General features: G+C 37.3%; 3 protein-coding genes across 3 annotated transcripts; all 3 read left to right on the top strand.

Moving 5' to 3' along the window:
* The first annotated feature begins 1,533 nt into the window (after nucleotides 1–1,533).
* Nucleotides 1,534–9,864, top strand: rbm19 (RNA binding motif protein 19). The gene is made up of 23 exons (XM_055049041.1): nucleotides 1,534–1,670; nucleotides 1,749–1,931; nucleotides 2,013–2,144; nucleotides 2,658–2,699; nucleotides 2,950–3,166; nucleotides 3,262–3,488; nucleotides 3,568–3,627; nucleotides 3,715–3,793; nucleotides 3,890–3,961; nucleotides 4,852–5,061; nucleotides 5,145–5,275; nucleotides 6,397–6,524; nucleotides 6,606–6,702; nucleotides 6,810–6,920; nucleotides 6,999–7,199; nucleotides 7,566–7,635; nucleotides 7,752–7,897; nucleotides 7,983–8,043; nucleotides 8,777–8,856; nucleotides 8,950–9,005; nucleotides 9,088–9,204; nucleotides 9,298–9,403; nucleotides 9,504–9,864. The coding sequence occupies exons 1-23, from the start codon at nucleotides 1,635–1,637 to the stop codon at nucleotides 9,708–9,710; spliced, it is 2,769 nt and encodes a 922-aa protein (XP_054905016.1). The 5' UTR covers nucleotides 1,534–1,634; the 3' UTR covers nucleotides 9,711–9,864.
* A 319-nt stretch (nucleotides 9,865–10,183) lies between these two features.
* plbd2 (phospholipase B domain containing 2) lies at nucleotides 10,184–15,412 on the top strand. The gene is made up of 12 exons (XM_055049039.1): nucleotides 10,184–10,429; nucleotides 11,260–11,353; nucleotides 11,433–11,591; nucleotides 11,665–11,765; nucleotides 11,861–12,075; nucleotides 12,801–12,895; nucleotides 13,002–13,162; nucleotides 13,909–14,004; nucleotides 14,102–14,173; nucleotides 14,259–14,411; nucleotides 14,491–14,653; nucleotides 14,768–15,412. Exons 1-12 carry the CDS (start codon nucleotides 10,209–10,211, stop codon nucleotides 14,936–14,938), a joined length of 1,701 nt encoding a protein of 566 aa, XP_054905014.1. The 5' UTR covers nucleotides 10,184–10,208; the 3' UTR covers nucleotides 14,939–15,412.
* A 725-nt stretch (nucleotides 15,413–16,137) lies between these two features.
* Nucleotides 16,138–19,052, top strand: zgc:158398 (uncharacterized protein LOC568894 homolog). Its single transcript, XM_055049040.1, has 7 exons — nucleotides 16,138–16,376; nucleotides 17,139–17,323; nucleotides 17,617–17,887; nucleotides 17,970–18,069; nucleotides 18,338–18,479; nucleotides 18,569–18,709; nucleotides 18,846–19,052. The coding sequence occupies exons 2-7, from the start codon at nucleotides 17,174–17,176 to the stop codon at nucleotides 18,864–18,866; spliced, it is 825 nt and encodes a 274-aa protein (XP_054905015.1). The 5' UTR covers nucleotides 16,138–16,376; nucleotides 17,139–17,173; the 3' UTR covers nucleotides 18,867–19,052.
* The last annotated feature ends 37 nt before the right edge of the window (nucleotides 19,053–19,089 follow it).

Below are 19,089 nucleotides of genomic sequence, written 5' to 3'. Positions count from 1 at the left end.
GAAATGATGAGCTTCACTTGGCATGAAAAATGAAGTCAGAGAGTGTACTACTGGCGTTGAGTAACAAGTTCTCAGGAAGCATACACTGTGGGTAATTCACATTACAAAGGGAGAGTGCATAAACCTTTCTAAAGTAGCTTTTAGTATTTTATATCAGACATACACTAAAAACTTTAATGACGATATATTGTATTAAAGATAAATTCTTTTTAAAGCTGTATATACCAGAATAGTATAGCAGTTTTTATTCAGGACTAAAACTGCTAATTATTTATGATAATTTGTCAAACTGCAGTTTTAAGCCCCAGACTGGATCTTTAAAAGGCCTCTGTTTCTTAACCCACATGCAGAACACCACCAGGAGAACAGGAACCAAATAAATTCAGTTTATTTAAACAAAATGAAATGGTTGATTGAGTGGGTCTGGTCCTTGGGGTAGGCACAGGGGATTGTCTGCACACTGGAGAGCAGCAGAGGGAGATGATGAGTTTGAGGTTTTCTGAAATGGGAACTTTGAGAGAAATTAGACTGATCTTACTTGGGTTGAAGATAACTTCCACCAGGAAGAGGGAAAATGTAATACTCTGAGATAAATTAACAGAGCTTGAATAACTGATAAAAAGAAATAGACTTACACTAAATATTTAAAGATTAATACGTAATGTATTGCAAAAGAATTCAGCTTTATTGATCTGCCATGTTACAACCATAAACTTAAGTATATTTTATTGAAATTCCAAGTTACTCCATAGTTTAAATACTTAGTGCTGCAGCTACATTTGCAAATTTTTGTGATTTTGTTCAACCACTGGATACAGGTAAATTGCAATGAACATACATTTTCAAGCTTTGCCACAGATTTTCAAGAGTATGTTTTGATTTCAATTATTTTATTGTAGACCTGTATATGCAGGACAATGGAAGGTTGGTCTCTCATTGTCCTGCTGGGAGGTCAATTTCCACCCAATACCAAAGCTTTTCCTCCCAGTATTTAGCTCCATCCAGCTTCCATGTTCGGGTTAATGAAAAGCATCCCCACAGGACTATACTGCCTTCATCATGTTTCACCATGATGATGGTGTGTTCAGGGTAAAATTGAGTGTAAACCAAAGCATTCAGTTTTGGCACAAAAGTGCCTTCTTCCATATATTTGCTTTGTAAATGTGTAAACTTCCGATGCTTTACATGCCCCTTTTCTATTACGGCCAGATTTAGGGAGTCTTGTCAATGGATTCGGTTCAGGTGAAGTCACTATTAAACAACTTTAGCGTTTTGCCTAATGGCATCCGTCAGGATGAAACGGAAGAGGTGATTAATTCAATCTGATTTATTTATATCTACTCACCCCAACATCAATAAAGTATTCTTTTGGAACTGAATTGATTTGGAGGACCACAAAATGGGTTTGTATTTGTTTTCTGGGAGCCGAAGTGGTCATTCAGAGTGTAGTGTCTCCCTCAGACCAACAGGTGGCGGTAATCACCGGCGCTCCACAGAAAAACTGAAAAAGGAAGAAGAGAAAACCTTTCCTCCTCATGTTAATATGGCGATGTAGATGTCCTGTCCACGCTGGTTTGTTGACATTTGTTTAAAAGCTTTATTCCGACTGGTTTAGTCGCAATACAAGAACAACCATGTCGAGACTCATCGTTAAAAACCTGCCTAATGGGGTAAGTAAGAACGCGTTCTGTTAAATATAGATGAAACCATCAGTTTTAGTTAATCTGATGATGTTTTCTTGTGCCCAGTTTAAGGAGGAAAGGTTCAGGTCGATGTTTGCTGCTTTCGGCACCGTCACAGACTGCTCTCTGAAGTTCACCAAAGAGGGAAAGTTCAGAAAGTTTGGCTTCGTGGGCTTCAAATCCGAGGAGGATGCGAGCAGAGCGCTGAAGCATTTCAATAAGAGCTTTGTGGACACATCCAGAGTCACGGTGAGATTTTCACCAACCCTAACAAGAAGAAAGGTGTGTTGTTTGTTAATTCATGCACGCAGGGTGTTCGTCTACCTGCAGGTGGAGATGTGTAAAGCGTTTGGAGATCCCACTAAAGGAAAAGCCTGGAGTAAGCACACCCAGAGCTCAGAGCAGGATAAACCCTCTGCTGATAAACCCTCTGCTGCTGCTGCTTCCACAGACAAAAAGAAGGTAAGAGGGCATTTCAGACTGGAATGTGGAGAAAACTCCCCAATCAAATCTGTCTGGCTTTCACTGGCTTACACAGATTACAAGCCGGATTTGGCTTCATTTCTAATAACTGTTACACATACATGCTCATTTGATTCAACAACTATTGTTGCATCTCAATAAATCAGAATATAAATGAAAAGATTGCAAACCCCAAATTCAGTTTTATGAGCTGTCTTTGTTAAGAAAGCTGAATATTTGCAGAAGATGTTAGTGGAAGGAAAAACATCTCATTGTAAGAGATGCGCAAGGATAGCAACAATCACCCAAATTAATAGAATTTATTACAAGTGTCATTTTTTTAATGGAAAAAATTACACCTTCAGAAAAGAAGCAGTTTTCAGTGAACATTTGAATTTGTAGGAGTTTTTATTTTTGATGCCTCTCATAGTCACTGGTCAGAGCCAATCTATTGGTGTGAAAAATTTTCAGAGTAAACTGCACTGTATGTTTCTTGTTTGTGTTGAAATTCAGAAAAATACGGGGAAAAAGGAAACCAGGAGTGCACTGGGAAATGTGAGTAAAAAAGAAACAATTTCCAGTTAACTGTTAAACTGCAGCTATTGAACATAAAAATATGTCAAAAAGACAAATCAAATGACAATTTTTGGCTACTTTTGATACTTGTAGATTATAGATGTAGAAACAATTTAAACATTAGCTGTAGTATGTTGGCACTCAATAAAATTGAATACTTTGTGACTTTTTTGTTGCTGTTTTTGTTATAATAATAATTTTTCATATTCACTTTCTTGTGCTGTGTCAGCTGGAGGCAGAAGATGGATTTAATGAGTTTCTGTCAGTGCATCAGAACCGCAGCCAGGCCCAGACCTGGGCAAATGACATGGCTCAGGATCCGGCTGACTCTGGAGGCGTACAAAAACAGAAGAAGAAAAAGCCAGCCTCTGATGATTACCTTAACTTTGATTCAGAAGAGTCAGAGGATGAGAAACATGATGATGATGATGATGATGATAATGAAGGTAAGGGTTGGTTGTTTCTTTTGTTCTTCTGAAATGTAATACAAATAGTTCAGTTGTTCTTTTTAACTAGAATTTAAAGATGTTTTTATTTTTAGTTGCCTCTACAGAAGCTCTGAAGTCTGGCCTGTCGGATATGGACTACCTGCGCTCCAAGGTGGCTCAAACTTTGGAGGAGAGTGACGAGGGGAATGAAGTTGATGAAGAGGAGGAGGAGGAGGGTCCTGTTCAGCATGGGGACAGTGCCTATGAGAGCGGTGAACGAGAAAACATCTCAAAATCTAAATTTTTCCCTGGGAATAAGAAACAAAGTGCCCAACAGGAGGTACATTTAAGTGAAATGACACCTTAGATATAATCATTTGGTTGAACATCTATGTTTAAAACCACATTTCTTTGTTCAGATGGAGCCAACGACAGATTTCACAGTGAAGCTCAGAGGAGTCCCATTTAATGTAAAAGAGGTGAGTTAAACTGCATCACCGGCAACGTCTTGCTTTAAAAACAGGCTGTCTTTATTATTCCACTTTTTTCATGTTAAATTCTGTTAGCAACAAATCCGAGAGTTTATGACTCCGCTGAGGCCTGCAGCCATCAGGATCGGGAGGAACGAAACTGGAAACAGAACTGGTGTGTGGAAAAAAAATAAATAAATAAATATAAATATGTTTCTGTTTAAACAAAAACATATATATTTGTCAAACAAGCTCCATGTGGCTCTTCTAGGTTATGTGTATGTGGACTTGCACTCTGATGAGGAGGTGGAGAAGGCTTTGAAGAAGAACAAAGATTACATAGGTAAGAAGTCAATAAATGAGTAAGTAATTTGGAACTATTAAGATTGTGTTTATCACTGCCAATATACAAACAGGTGGTATTTGCCATCTCTGAGAGTTTAATCAAGACAAAAAATTTCATTTAAAAGTGATATACCATAAAGTTTTTTCCGGCCAAGACCTGGATCCATCAGTTCGTCATTTGAGTCAATGCAAGATTTGTTTGTAGATCCTGAGTTGTAAAGATAAAGACCCCGACTCATCACTATTCACCCCATCACTATCTATTGTTTTGATGTCGTTTTTTGTTTTATGCTGTGGAATATGATTGTTGAACTTGGTGAAGAGTAAGTGCAATAATTTTGGGCTGGAGCAGTGGCAAAACAGTTTTTATTCCCACTAAAAAGAGTTTTTTGTGAGCTTTATAAAAGTATAATTGCATTGAAATCTCTGATATGGCAGAAACTAGTGGGGATACTTTAATAAGGAAATAAAATGTATTAATAAATAAATATTGTAGACTGAATCTATATAGAAGTTTTCTGTTCATACCAAACACTCAAAGTTTGGTATGATTATCTGGGCTTTATGGGATACACCTGTGTGTGATTTTAGCCGTTTTAAATGAATTAAAGAAATGTGGGATGGTCCTACTTTTATTCTGTTCAAAAATTTTAATTCAACTTTAAAAAGGTTTTTCTTCTATTTTTGTTTAGTTTATATGAGGAAGATTTTGTGCGGGTTTTAAAATCCATTTTAAATATCTCGAAGTCCAAATAGCTGGAACACACCCTATGACATGTTATCCATATTTACTCGTATATTCATACACTTACATGACCTTATTTGTGATTCTGCATCAGTTTATCTGAATGAGGTCTTGGTTTAACAGCAAACCTGATTGCTTTCCAGGAGGTCGTTACATCGAAGTCTTCCGCATTGATTCATCAGGGGCAAAAACCAATAGGAACAAAAATGACAAAGAAATTGACAGAAACTTCACCAGGAAGCTGAAGGAAGATGAGGAAGAGGAGGATGTTTCAGAGTCTGGTCGACTTTTCATCAGAAACCTGCCCTACACCTGCACAGAAGAGGAGATGAAAGAGCTTTTCACTAAATATGGCGAGTTAAAGAACACACAGTACACATACAATTATTTCAATTCTGCCTGCTAATATATTTTTCTGATTCTTTGTACTTTATAGGTCCTTTATCTGAGATTCTCTTCCCTATTGACAATCTGACCAAGAAACCTAAAGGATTTGCTTTTGTTACCTACATGATACCAGAAAATGCTGTGGTAGCTCTTGCGAAGTTAGATGGACACATATTTCAGGTATTTTATTACTTTTTAAAAAATGATTGGAACTTCTATATCAGCTGTATTTTTTGGAGGGGAATTTTTATGCTTTTTCTTGTTCAGTTGTTTACAAACAGATGATAATTATATTTATTTTCCATGTCAAAGACTGAAAACAACTGTTGCTGTTTTTTATACATGAAGCAAAAATGTGATCATCAGAGAACACAACTGAAGTTGCAGGAGAGTGAATGTTATGGACAAGACTGAACTGAGGCATCAGTGCCCAAAAGAGGACAATGATGATAAAGTCTTTAAAGTGAGCTCATAAGACGATGTACATAAGAAATTATACAGAGAGCATGTTGAATTACATGACAACTCAGACTTTGTAATATCTGTTTTGTTTTTGACCAGCATTTGTTACTGTGGTAGACAGGGCTTTTCTTATCATGCAGTGGCCATGTAAACACAATGGCAGTGAATGGAAGCAGCTGAAAGTCCCACTTTTCAACATGTAATCAGTCAGTGTTGTAATTGTGAGGATTTAACTGAACTACTACTGATTCATTTGGCTCCAGCTTGGGGAGAAAAAAATAATTTCTTTTGCAGTTACTTTGAGGATGAACATATAATAGGAAAGTGCTGCGATCTTAATCTCGGCAGACATGTAAAAATGAAAAACGACACTGAAATATCACATTTTGACACCTGAAGCATTTTAGTCTCACAAACAGTATTCTTGATTGTTTTACTCCACTGGATCTATCTGTCTTAGGATAAACTGCTGTTTTTGCGCCTTATCTGTGAGTTGTTGAGAGACTTTGTTTTTTGTATGTGGGGAGAAATCTACCTTCTTTACCTATTTACTTTCATGAAGCTCACCCAACTCCTTGACAGAAGAAGCTTTATACTACATTTTTTGTTTGTTCACAGATACAGGTAGGCATTTATGTTTGATCATGGTCATCCACATATGGTAGAAGTGCCTGTTTTAGGGAGGTGTGACACCCACTATTTTTTGTTTTGGAGAATAGTATCTTAAAATTGCTTTTTGGCATCAAAAAATTTTAAAAATTTAATCCGTTATTTATGAATGATCTCTAGGTTTTCTGGTTCTAAATTTTAGTGAGCAGATGTGTTTTCTGTGGTTTTAGGGTAGAATGCTTCATGTTCTTCCCTCCACTTTGAAGAAGGAAAAGTCTGAGTCTTCAGAATCTGGTGGTCCTGGTTCTTCATCATATAAACGACAAAAAGAGGCTAAAAATAAAGCTTCGAGTTCCAGGTAAGCAACAATGTAATATGATGTTTTCAATTTTTTTGGTTGCTGTTTTAAATTGCACACTAATTTTCTTTGTCTTTCCAGTTCACACAACTGGAACTCCTTGTTTCTGGGTACAAGTGCTGTGGCCGATGCCATTGCTGAAAAATATAACACCACAAAAAGCCATGTTTTAGACCATGTGAGTGAACCTACGTCTGGGGATTTTATGCTAAATCATTATATTAGTTGTTTAGCTTGAACAAAACTAATTAATGAGGTAAATATTTTTTGTATTATCTTCCAAAGGAGTCAAAGGGAAGTGTTGCAGTGCGGATGGCTCTTGGAGAAACTGAGATTGTCCAGGAGACCCGAAAGTTCCTGCTGGACAACAGTGTCTGCCTAGACTCCTTCAGTCAAGTAATTATGAGAACAAAATCTGAGAATATATATACTTCATCCATACATGTCTGCTAATGTCTAATAATGTTTATGCAGGCAGCAGCAGCAAGGAGTACAACTGTGATCCTAGTAAAAAACCTTCCTGATGGAGTGACGACAACAGAGCTGGAAAAACTTTTCTCACCTCATGGCTCTTTGGGTCGAGTTCTGCTGCCGCCTTCAGGACTCACCGCCATCATTGAGTTCCTGGAGCCAACTGAAGCCAAGCGAGCGTTCACCAGGCTAGCTTACAGCAAGGTGTGTAAGACCTTTCAAAATACTCTTGCACCTTTAATGTTTTCACATTTTGACACTTTGCAACATTACATCACACATCTATCACTTATTGATTTTAGCTGATGGGCTCCAAAAAGTGGTGCATAATTGTGAAGTGGAATGAAGATGATGAACTCCAAATACTATTTAGGTTACTTCTGGGTTAAGTTTCTTGCAATATATTTTATTTAGGAGCATCAGAGTAAGGCAAGGCGAGTTTATTTGAATTGCACATTTCAGCAACAAAGCAATCCAAAGTGCTTTACACAGCTGAATGAATTTTACATGTCACTTTATTTTTGATCAGTCATGTAAAATGTGTTTGTTTTTGTTGTTTTTAAACCCTAGTTCCACCATGTCCCGCTGTATTTGGAGTGGGCTCCTGTTGGGGTGTTCACAGCTGCCAAAACGGAAACAGGTAGAAATTTCTACACACCAGACAGCCTTTAGATTTTATTGTTTCTAAAAAAATTTTTTTTTTTTATGATGTACATTATATCTACCTAAACAAACATTACCAAAAAACTCTATCAGATAAAGAAAAGACAGAGAAGGAAGATAAAAAGAAAGGGGAAGATGAGCAAGAAGAGAAAGACGATGAAGAAGAAGAAACTGTGCCGGGTTCCACACTTTTCATTAAGAATCTGAATTTCAGCACAACAGAAGAAAAGCTACAGGAGGTAAGTCAACTCTCATAACTGTAAAAACAAATAGTAAATAAACAGTATTTTATATGTTTTATTCAATTTTCTTTATTTATTGCAGATCTTCTCCAAGTGTGGAAAAGTCAAGTCTTGCAGCATTTCCAAGAAAAAAGATAAATCAGGTATTTCACATGTAGACTTGAATCCTACTTTGACAGAAGCTTCATTTTTTGTTAATTTCATTTTTATTTTATTTGAAATATTTGGTGTAGACATAGACATTGTTTGTATCATTCAGCCCTAATAGTGATCCTGCACCCAAAGTCCATACTAATTGATCAGGCTGCTGATAGGCAGAGTGCAACATCAATGTTATATATGTATTTCCTGTGCATTCCTAAAATTTTGTATAATATGTAATGTTTGCCATTGATAGCAAAGATTCTAATGTTGGCATGCTTGCTGATGTGATCATTAGAAAAATGCTAACAGGTGTAAATATTAAAAACTTATGAGCTTCAAAGACCAAAGCAGATACATTTTAGGCTTAACTTAGCAATGAAAGCGTCGTTACGAGCCTGGCCATTGGTGGGCACCATCTGAATTCCTTCAGCAGTTTTCTGGTTTTAGTATGCTCAGTTTTTGCATCTTTTTTCAGACAAAAGAGGGGAAACCTTCCAAAAAAAAACCAGGCTGAAAATGATAATGCTATAATATTTTAATGAACATAGAAAAATTGGTATTGGAGGTGATTTTTAAAAAAAAAAAATAGTTATTTTTATGTTATGTGAAATATTTGCACTATTCAAAACATGTTTGGCAATTTATCTTTTCCTACTACAATTTTTCTTCTTTGAGTTTTATTGTCCTGATCCTCAGTGTCATCAGTAGCTAACCTGTAGTTTGAACTTGCAGGTAACCTGTTGTCCATGGGTTACGGTTTCATTCAATATCAGACAGCAGAGGCAGCACAGAAGGCTCTTAGGCAACTGCAGGTACTGTTCCATATTCTCAGTGAACCAATTCCACTTACCAACTGCACAGCCTGAATTTGGGCTGACCTGTGTGCGCGCTCTCCTCTCTTTCAGCACTGTGTGGTGGATGATCATCAGCTAGAGGTGAAGATTTCTGAAAGAGCCACAAGGTAAGTTGCTCCTTTCAATGGAAAATACATTATAAACTGTGGAAAGTCACTATTTACTCAGTTGTGTTACCTCTGTGGGCAGAACTGCTGAGGTGTCTCACAAAAAGAAGCAAGCTGAGAAGAAGCAAACGGGCTCCAAGATTCTTGTCCGCAATGTTCCCTTCCAAGCCACTGTCAGGGAAATTCGGGAGCTTTTCTGGTACCAAGCAAAAGACTCCTTCTGCCTTTTTATTTACTCTGCTTGTCTCTCTTGGTGTTGACAAATTATTTCCCTCATAAAATGTATTTTCAGTACATTTGGGGAGCTGAAGACGGTCCGTCTTCCAAAGAAAGCAGCTGGTTCAGGGAACCATCGGGGCTTTGCCTTTGTTGATTTTCTCACCAAACAGGATGCTAAGGTTTTTCTCCTATGATGCGCATTCTCACAAACATAATTCAAGAATTAAAAACATTAATGTGCTTAAATGTAGTAAACATGATCATAAATGGTCTTTGCAGAAAGCCTTCGCTGCACTCTGCCACAGCACCCATCTGTACGGGAGGCGTCTTGTGCTGGAATGGGCTGACGCTGAGGATACAGTGGAGACATTGAGACAGAAAACAGCCGAACATTTCCATGGTGATCTGCCAAAGAAGAGACGAAAAGCAGAAGTCCTGGAAGGAATTCTGGAGTCGATGGAAACCGATGGGGGAGTTGAAGACTGAGATGGACCTGATGATGAACAGGGAAGATTTGGACTGTGACAAATAAGGAGACCTGACGAGAGATAAACAAACATGGCAAAGATTTTACAAAGATTATTACTGTGACGGTATGATGTATTTGTATGAAATAGTTTTACATAAATGTCTACATGTTGATTGTCTTTTGTCATTTATTACTAGCCAACCAAGGTCATTGATGTATCGTATCAGTTGCATTTGAGCCAGTTCAATAAGTGGACTGATAGAATCTTTATCTCTTTTTATTGCTTGTTTCTCTATTGTTTTCCGAAATCCATATCTACAGTAATGTGAATAGGAAAGCTGTTTTGTAGCCGAAAGATCAGAGTTGCTTTCATAGTACAGTCGAAAGATCCGGATCCCGAAAAAGAGCCGAAATTCTCACGGTCAAAAGACAGTCTTTTACTTTGAAACTGACTTTGCTTCAGCAAAGTCACGTGCTCCATATACCCCGGTGTCATGTGACTCGTTCACTGAGACATGGCGTCCAGGCAAAACAAGATGTTTGCCTCTGAAATTCCCTCAAAGACCTTTATCTTCTGTGTGACTTTAATCGGACTGTGTTGCTTTTGTGCGTCCGCTGGAGCTGAAATCCGAACAGCGATCATAGACAAACAAAGCGGGCAGCTGTCTGTCGTCAAAGGTTATCAGGAAGATTATGTTGCCTGGGCAAACTTCACAGATGACATCAACACAACGGGGTGAGTCCAAATATGCAGGTCAATTCAGGCTCACCTCCTGTGAGCGAGTAAACATGAGCCCAGTAAGTCACACCGAAAAACTACAATATCCAGAAACATAATCTGTTGGTTTCTTTCTTGTAGTTTGGAAGAAAACGTTCATAAAAACAAAGGGGTATATCAAGAGGATATTTTTTGCTGTAAAGATTAATGTAGAGAAAACTGAATTTTTTAAATATATTTTTGTAATAAATGTTGCCTGCTTGCGGAAGTTTAGAAAATGGTCAAAACGTAAAGTCCACTGATGACGTCATCTGGATGCAAGTGGACTAAAGTCTCCTGAACACTGAAAATAAGCATTTTCTTTATCGGATCTGTTCAAAGTTTGGACTGTAACTTAAAGCTCAAAATACAGTGGTTTAATTAAAAACTACATATGGATTTCAATTCTTCAATCTGTTTTAACCTGAAACAATTATGCCTGACAAGTTTTTTTATTAATATTAAAAGCTGGGTTTTTACATCAAACATAAAGTGTGTAAATATTTTTTTTCTGTTTTATTGTGTTATAAAACAGTACATGACGCCTTAAAATTAGAAGCTTTTTTGTTGAGTCAAATGTCAGTTCATATGTGTAAAAATTGGGAAATCCAGTTTTCTTAAAGTCTTTGTTCACAAGAATTAGTTTGAAGTTGTTTAAAATATCACCCAGACATGGGGACTAAAGGATTGTTGCACACCGGCAAATGGGAATGTACTGAATATGTTTTAATTTTTGACAAAGTAAGAAGATCTTTAAGTTTAACTGTTTAATTTGTATTTCTATTTATTCTCAAATGCTCTCATGTCAGCTGGTCCTTTTTGGAGGTCACAACCAGCAGTCGGTACAATGACAGCATCCAAGCTTATGCTGCTGGTGCCGTTGAGGCTTCAGTCACTTCTGTGGTAAGCTTGGCCCTCTTTCAGACAAAAGGTCAGATACTTTGTCTTTTCCCTAACTATTATTAACATATTATTGTTTCAGCTCATTTATAAACACTGGATGAACACTCTGATGGGGTACTGTGGGCCCTTCACGTCTGAATTTGATTACTGTGAGCGCCTTAAGACTTTTATTTCAGCCAACCTTCAGTGGGTTCAGGATCAAGTGGAGAAGCAGTCGGCTTCACCCTACTGGCACCAGGTAATAGTCCATATTTGTACTATTCCTGATGCTCTTATTTAGAGTTGCTTTAGCATTCATCTCTGCTTTTCAGGTGCATCTGGCACTGCTGCAGCTTAAAGGTCTTGAAGACGGCTACAATGACCAGCTGTACTTTCCTACTGGGCGCTTCAACCTCAATCCACTTGGTTTTTTGTAAGCTCTGGGCTTTTGCTGTGTAAATCTGAGCCAAGTTAATCAACTTTTTATGCTGTTATCTCACATTTTCCACTGCTACTCTTCACAACCAGACTTTTCCAGATGGGTGGAGATCTTGAAGACTTGGAGTCAGCATTGAATAAATCCAGCAAAACTCGCCTTCTTGGTTCTGGCTCCTGCTCTGCGCTCATTAAACTGCTGCCAAACAATAAAGATTTGCTGGTGTCACATGACACCTGGAACACTTACCAGGCCATGCTGCGCATTATGAAGAAGTACATCTTCGCCTTCAAAACTTCTCCATTAGGTACCTCTGACGATGCATTTTTATTCATTGTGGTTATTGCTGTCTGAACCTCAGAATGAAACTGAAGAATGAATATTTCTGTGTTTCGCTTCCTGCAAAATCAATGGTTAGAAAAAGGAAGTGATAATACCACAGCATATAAAATAAAATTTTTGTTTAGTGTGAAGTAAATCAACATATTAAGTTGTAATTAATAGATATTCAGTCTACTGATTCCGTTTGTTGGTCATGGCAAGATTCCCTGTTTGGAGTTAGAAATATCAGTAATGTTAACATGTAGTAAATCAAGTTTAAAAGTGAATATATAAAAACCTTTTTTAACCTTTCAAGATCTAAGAGTGTTCAGGGCAAGATAATTATACTGACTGTGCATTTTGGGATCTATTTGAAGAGCCAGAATGAACATTTAAATTGTTTCGTGATGTGAAGCAACTGCAAATTTGTATCAACAACTTTAAATTTTCTACACGTTTTTGACATATACAAATAGTTATGCATAAAGGCACATGTTTACCTCATAAATAATGAGCTGTAAAGACATACGTTGAATAATTTATTTTATACATGCCTACCTTCCAATCTGATGGATTTCCTTTGATATATTTTCAGCACAAGTTGAGTCTCTTCTAAATTAAATGCTTACATCTAGGAAGAACAGATTAGAAAGCATGTGTTAATTGAAAGAATATAAAACTTCTTTTTATGTCTTGTTTTGTACTTTGAAGACAACGATTCTCTTCCTGGAGGAACTCAGGCTTTCTCATCATATCCTGGCTCCATCTTTTCTGGAGATGACTTTTACATCTTAAGCAGCGGTTTGGTGAGAATTTGCCTCAGTGATGATAAAACTATTCTGATTGAAACTTTCCAGTGTGAATGTTTTTCTTCTCCCTATTCTGTCTTTTAAAACCATCTTGTGCCTGCAGGTTACACTAGAAACCACCATCGGCAACAGCAACCCTGCTCTCTGGAAGTTTGTCCGGCCGACGGGAACGGTAATGGAATGGCTGCGGAACATTGTTGCTAATCGGTTGGCAACTACAGGCCAGGACTGGGTGGAGATATTCAGCAAGTACAACAGTGGAACGTGAGTTTTACAAATGGAAATGAAGAATCCACTAACAATGTATTCTAAATAGTAAGACTTGGTTTCTGTTGCTTATGTTATAAAAATGTGGGTTGCAATCAGTTTCTGTTGTACTGTAACTGATGGAGTGTAGCACTTTAGAGAGAAATGATTTGACACGACTCTGTGATGTCATAAAGTATGCAGGTCCTAGAGCAAAAAGAGACACAGCGATAATTACACAATAAATTATATTAAAAAATTCATAGAATACAAAATTTACAGTAGTTTTATATCAACATATGGCTTCTAAAAGAATGTAATATTTTAATTAAGAATTTTTATCATGCATTTCATAAATTTTGACATTTAATTTTTAATTAATTTACTAATTATTTTTATATTCATTTTAATTGTAACTTGTTCATTTATGACATCGTGGCACTTTTGCCACTTATTAAAGCCCGGATGTCTGTTGTAGCCTGTGCCTCCACATCATTGCAGCAAAATTTAAATTGTATTTGAGTAATAAAACAGAATAGTCTCTCTAAAGCATATGAAATAAACCAGGACCCAGTCATGTGGAATAATGTAAAAAAATGTCTTAAAACAGCTGATTGTGATGTAAAGTCACATGAGTATTTGAGGTCAGTTGTTTTCTCAGACTGATCACATGTGTGTCACACAGGCCTGTTCTACATGAAACTCTTTGCAGTCTGTTTGATCGGATGTCTGTGTACATTGCAGTCTGTCGTCTGTGTTCACAGATACAATAACCAGTGGATGATTGTGGATTATAACCTCTTCACTCCAGGACAGACTGACATTAAAGATGGCCTCTTTGTTGTGTTGGAACAAATTCCGTGAGTTTTTTTTTACTCACCTGGATCTGATTTTTTTTTTTAACTATTTCCAACTGATCTATTTAAAATGAGCAGTGTTTATCTCGTATTTCTGCAGGGGACTTGTTGTATACAGAGATAAGACTCAGGAGCTCCTGAAGAACGGTTACTGGGCTAGTTACAACATCCCGTAAGAAATGAGTTATGAAACATGATCTATATATGATTGCTTGTGTTGTTTTGTTCTGATTTATGCTGCACCTGCTCATCCGAAGGTACTACGTAGAGATCTTTAATGCCAGTGGCTGCAATAAACTGGTGGAGAAGTACGGCCCCTGGTTCTCTCTGGATCAGAATCCTCGGGCTCAGATATTCAAGAGAAACCAGACTCATGTCATAGATTTGGAATCCATGGTGCGCCTTATGAGGTGAAGTTTGAAAAACAGTAGTTTCATTCTTTTGTTTTCTGGTGGATTGGGTTTAATAGCTTGTATGCATTTCTTTTAGGTACAATAACTTTAAAGCAGATCCATTGTCAAAGTGTGATGGATGTGATCCGCCTCAGAATGGGGAGAACGCCATCTCAGCTCGTTCGGACCTCAACCCAGCTAATGGGACATACCCATTTGGTGCCTTAAAGCAGAGACCTCATGGAGGAACCGACATGAAGGTTTGTTTCTTTTTGCTGAAATCCCACTTCTTCTTTCTCCATGTGTTTAGATTTTAATTGACATTTAATAACTGTGATATTATCTTTCATAAATTTTTATGTGTTCCCTTGTAGCTGACCTCCTACGAAATGTTCAGACAGTATGGCATGCTGGCAGCCAGCGGGCCGACCTGGGATCAGGTGCCACCTTTCCAGTGGAGCACTTCTCCTTATGAAGACTTGCTCCACATGGGACACCCTGATGTGTGGGCTTTCAAGCCTATAAAAGTCACCTGGACACCTTGACTGGTTAAATCAGTACTGAGTGAAAATTTTAAGGTTATGACAAAAGGGAAATAATGAGCTGGAAAAAAACATTCTCTGTGATTGTGTTGCAGTGTTGATATTTGATTTTTTTCCCCCTCTTACTTTAAGACCTGTTTTTATAGATCTGTGTTTCTGATAAAATTTTAACAAATTTTAATGATTTTTTTTTTACATATTTTTAAATTAAAGAATACCATCATTTTTGTTGCCCTTTTTAAATGTGTGGTTTTATATACAACATTTGGTCAGTATAGGGCCATCTCAGTAAATTAAAATCTTTAAAAAAGTATTATAGTAATTGAATTCAAAAGGTGAAACTCAAGAGTCTTTAAACAAAGAGAGATTTTGCAGAAATACATTTCTCTTCTTTTTGCACTATTTTCTTGTTAGAAGAAAGTCTTGGGTTTGAATCCCTTTCTGAGGTTTTTGCATTAAATTTGCATGTTGTGCTTGTTGTGTGGCTTCTATAACTTCTTCCTATTGTGCAGAATTATCCATTCCATGTTAATTGGTCATTCCAAATTTCCCCAAGGATTTTGTGCCTGCATCACCTACACAGGGCATGCCCCAAGCATACAGACCAGAATATATAGTTGTAGATGAGGGCAGGAGGCCTTACAGCTGATGAAAAACAAGACTTATGTTTGTATAAAACTGGAGTTCTATATGAGACAAGTTTAAATGAGAGAAATAATGCAGAAATATTTTCCTACTGAAAAGCATGACCATGGACTAAATGTACTTAATCGGGGATCTGTTTGCATAAAATTGCCTCATCACTGTTATCTGGTGTCTCATTTTCGTTTTGACTCCAGAGATTCCCTATGGGATTTAGATCAGTCCAAATTGCTGAACAGTAAGGAATAGATGTTAACATAGGTTTTGGTTCCTTTTAGCTATAAAACAGGTGCAGGTTTGAAGGATGAAATGCTCTGAAATATTCTGCTAGATGGCTGTGCTGACTTAGGACTTCATAAAACACTGTGGACAAACATCACAATATGACATGGCTCCCTAAATTATCAGCGACTGTGCAAAACTGGGAGAAATTTAGGAATATTACTAGCTGTTAGCTCAACTATATTTAGCTTTTTTTTTTCTTTTTACTATTTGAGTCGTACAGTAAATCTTTCAGTTAATGTTTATTGTTGGCTCAGTTCTGTCAGCTACTATTTTCCAACAATTTTATTGGCGAAAACAACTAACTCAGATTGGTTGGTACGTCATGTGACTTCCGTAATCAAAGTCGTCATGGTGATGTATGGCCGCAAACTAGAAAACTGTCGTGATTATGTTTGCGATGCCATTTTCGCTGTGCTAATGTGAAAACTTAACTGGGACTTTTAATCTACTTTTATCGATGCTTTTCACAGAGGATATCAGGACATTTGGAATCATATGAAGGCGCTGTTTTAAGGTATGGAAGTGTCATGCGAAGCTACTTAGCTAGCAGCAGTGGTTGCACTTAGTGGAGTTGTTGAGTGGAAGTACACGTCTCCAGATTAGAGACGGAGTGTTAAAAACGCTGTTTTGCTGAAGGCTTTTTCGCTTCAGAAAAAGGATAAGAGCTGACGTTAAGTATCGCTCTCTCTGAGCAATGTAGTCATACTAAATATAGTTGTAAAAATCATTAAGTTCTTCTACAGAGATACAAGCCATAAATGTCATGTTTTCTACAGCTTGACATGATCTCTTTATGTCTTAATATATATCTTTAAAAGGTCTTGTTGGCTCTAGTGGCTTTTATTTGAAAGTAGTTCGACAGGAAACACGGTAATCAGAGAGGGGGAAGACATGCGGCAAATGTCGCCAGGCCGGGAATCGAACCTGCAACCACCGCCACGAGGATTAGGGCCTTTGCCACTGCGCCGCCACTTCATCTTTTAAAGTATAACTTTGCCGAAGCTATTGTCTTGAGAGTTGTTTACTCTTTGAAACTCTTTGAAATAATGCTGCTTCTGTGGTTGTTTTCGAGATGGCAGTTTACAATATTGAGCTGACAATGGATTATGCGACTTAAATACTGTGAACAAGCAGGGATAACCCCAATTAAAACTATCACTGTCTTGAGAAAACTGGCCACAAAAAAATTACCTGAAGGCTGAGAGGTCTACAAAGGATTCAGTGACAGAGCTTTAGTCAAAAATGCTTCAATGACTTCATACTTTTCTGTTTGCAGCTTCCCTCATCCCAGGTGAACACAGAAGTCTGAGAATGAGTCAGGGGTCTAACCTTAGAGAATATGTATCCCACAATCCTCCAGGGGTGACTTTCTTCCTGTGCCTCTTAATTCTTGCAATCTCATTCATCGTTATCAGCTCTTACAGCTACTCTCACTCTCTACCTAACCCTGACATAGAACAGGTAAGCTCGCATTCATCTTCATCCATGATGCCAAAATGTATCTTTCCCACAAATATGACAGTACAAGATCAAAAGTAGGGCTGTTTTGTTAGTTCTGTTTAAAAATGTTAGATTTGTTTGTTTAGATTTTCACACGGGAAGCCGTCTGTATTATTTTCCATTTTTATTATACTGGAATCAATTAATTTAATAGGAATATGATTTATAAATGCCCTTTTATAATTATTCTGACAGCTATTCCAGGATTAGGCAGTGTTTTGCTCTTAAATGAATGTTCATTATTCTTGTCACAGGACTGGAATACTCTACTTCTGTCCTTCTCAAAGTTTCCCTTGTGTGAGAAGGAAAATGCAAGTTCTCCAGCCCACACCTCCCCAATTGCTCCTTTGCAAACGATGCAGGAAAAGGATGAGAAAACATCAATAAATGCAACAAGAAGTTCTTCTTCTGTCATGGATTTGCATCTTCATGTTCCTCTGTCTGTGACTCCTTCCTCACCAAGTGTCACACGGAAAGACATTGTTCTGTTCACAACATTAACAGCCAAACAGCTTAAGCTTGGAGGTTGTGATTTTTTAATCTGATGAGTTTGAAGTGACAATAAGCTCTTCTTATTTCATTAACAATTTGTTATTTAATTTTCTAGACAAAGAACTTGTTAGGTTGATATTGGAGATCTTACCTGAAGACAGTGAGCACATATGCCTCACTATAACGGCTCCAAAACACATCCTACCTATGACTCTGTAAGTTCACTGATAAGTTTATTTGCTATCTATATTTTTTTATAGTCCTCTCAATATTCAATAACACTCTTGGTTCACAAGATTAAAAACAAATAACTAGAGAAAGATAGCTTCTTTTTTTTAAAAATCCAACCATGAAGTTCTGTTGTAGTAAATTATGAAATTATTTCAAATATGCTTACACATCTGGTTGTGTCAATAAGATGGTTTTTAGTGATCAGCTTTGATTCAATTTTTGTGAATATACACTCATGTTATTTTTAAAAAGGCGCCCTCCAAAGTGCTCTGCATCAGAGTCAAATATTTCAAGGGTTCCTGTGGAAGTGACCAATCAGCTACCTGCATCATCTCAAACCTGCTACAGTATGCACTTTAAGAAAGACCCGACCTTGACAGTCATGTTAACTCTGGTATGGAGGGCTACTCTTGAAGAATATCCTCATTTCTGCCTTGATCATATTCTATCTTATTTTCTCCCTTTTCTCTGTTTTATTTCTAGGAAGAGCAAAGTGTGGCGGTGAAACATCTGGTGGTAGTCAGCGTGACGCTGCTTGGTGTTTGTTTCATTCTCTGTGTAGCTGCAAGCTTGAAAACCTCCGTCCCCCATCGAGATTATCTTACAAGACAAAACTCTCAAAGTGTAATTTGCTTTTTTTTGATGATCTTAAGCTTTCATCGCTTTTTCTCTATATCCCTTGGCTGTTCTATATATATAAAACTATAGAAGTGACTAGAAATTGTTTAATTGATCTTATCTTCTTTGCCATTTTTTACAGGAGCCTTTGATTGAAAGTTGAAGTGTGACTGTCCTACACAGCAAGGAAATTCTTTGGCGGATGAAACGAAGCAAAATATTCCCACATATTTTACGACACACTGGTTTACATGGTGTTGTTTGCACCAAATACTTTTCATTGCTGCTGACCTTGTTATCCTACATTTTGTTATCCTAAATAAAGTATTTACAGAAATGCTTTAGCATTTTTTTAAGCTTGGCACACACAGGGATCCAAATTATGT

The sequence above is a fragment of the Poeciliopsis prolifica genome, unplaced genomic scaffold (genome assembly GCF_027474105.1).
Source record: "Poeciliopsis prolifica strain line A6 unplaced genomic scaffold, Auburn_PproV2 SCAFFOLD028, whole genome shotgun sequence".
NCBI lineage: Eukaryota > Metazoa > Chordata > Actinopteri > Cyprinodontiformes > Poeciliidae > Poeciliopsis > Poeciliopsis prolifica.
The sequence above is the reverse complement of the archived record's forward strand: the minus strand, read 5'-3'. Positions and strand labels throughout refer to the sequence as shown.

Bases quoted from the DNA above. Each gene is read 5' to 3' on its own strand.
- rbm19 (XM_055049041.1), top strand. From the start codon at position 1,635: ATGTCGAGACTCATCGTTAAAAACCTGCCTAATGGG. The intron at 6,703-6,809 runs GTGAGTGAACCT...TATCTTCCAAAG, and splicing joins AAAGCCATGTTTTAGACCAT to GAGTCAAAGGGAAGTGTTGC. The intron at 7,636-7,751 runs GTAGAAATTTCT...AAACTCTATCAG, and splicing joins AGCTGCCAAAACGGAAACAG to ATAAAGAAAAGACAGAGAAG.
- plbd2 (XM_055049039.1), top strand. From the start codon at position 10,209: ATGGCGTCCAGGCAAAACAAGATGTTTGCCTCTGAAATTCCCTCAAAG. The intron at 11,766-11,860 runs GTAAGCTCTGGG...CTTCACAACCAG, and splicing joins CTCAATCCACTTGGTTTTTT to ACTTTTCCAGATGGGTGGAG. The intron at 14,005-14,101 runs GTGAGTTTTTTT...GTATTTCTGCAG, and splicing joins GTTGTGTTGGAACAAATTCC to GGGACTTGTTGTATACAGAG.
- zgc:158398 (XM_055049040.1), top strand. From the start codon at position 17,174: ATGAGTCAGGGGTCTAACCTTAGAGAATATGTATCCCACAATCCTCCA. The intron at 17,324-17,616 runs GTAAGCTCGCAT...TTCTTGTCACAG, and splicing joins CTAACCCTGACATAGAACAG to GACTGGAATACTCTACTTCT. The intron at 18,480-18,568 runs GTATGGAGGGCT...TTTTATTTCTAG, and splicing joins TGACAGTCATGTTAACTCTG to GAAGAGCAAAGTGTGGCGGT.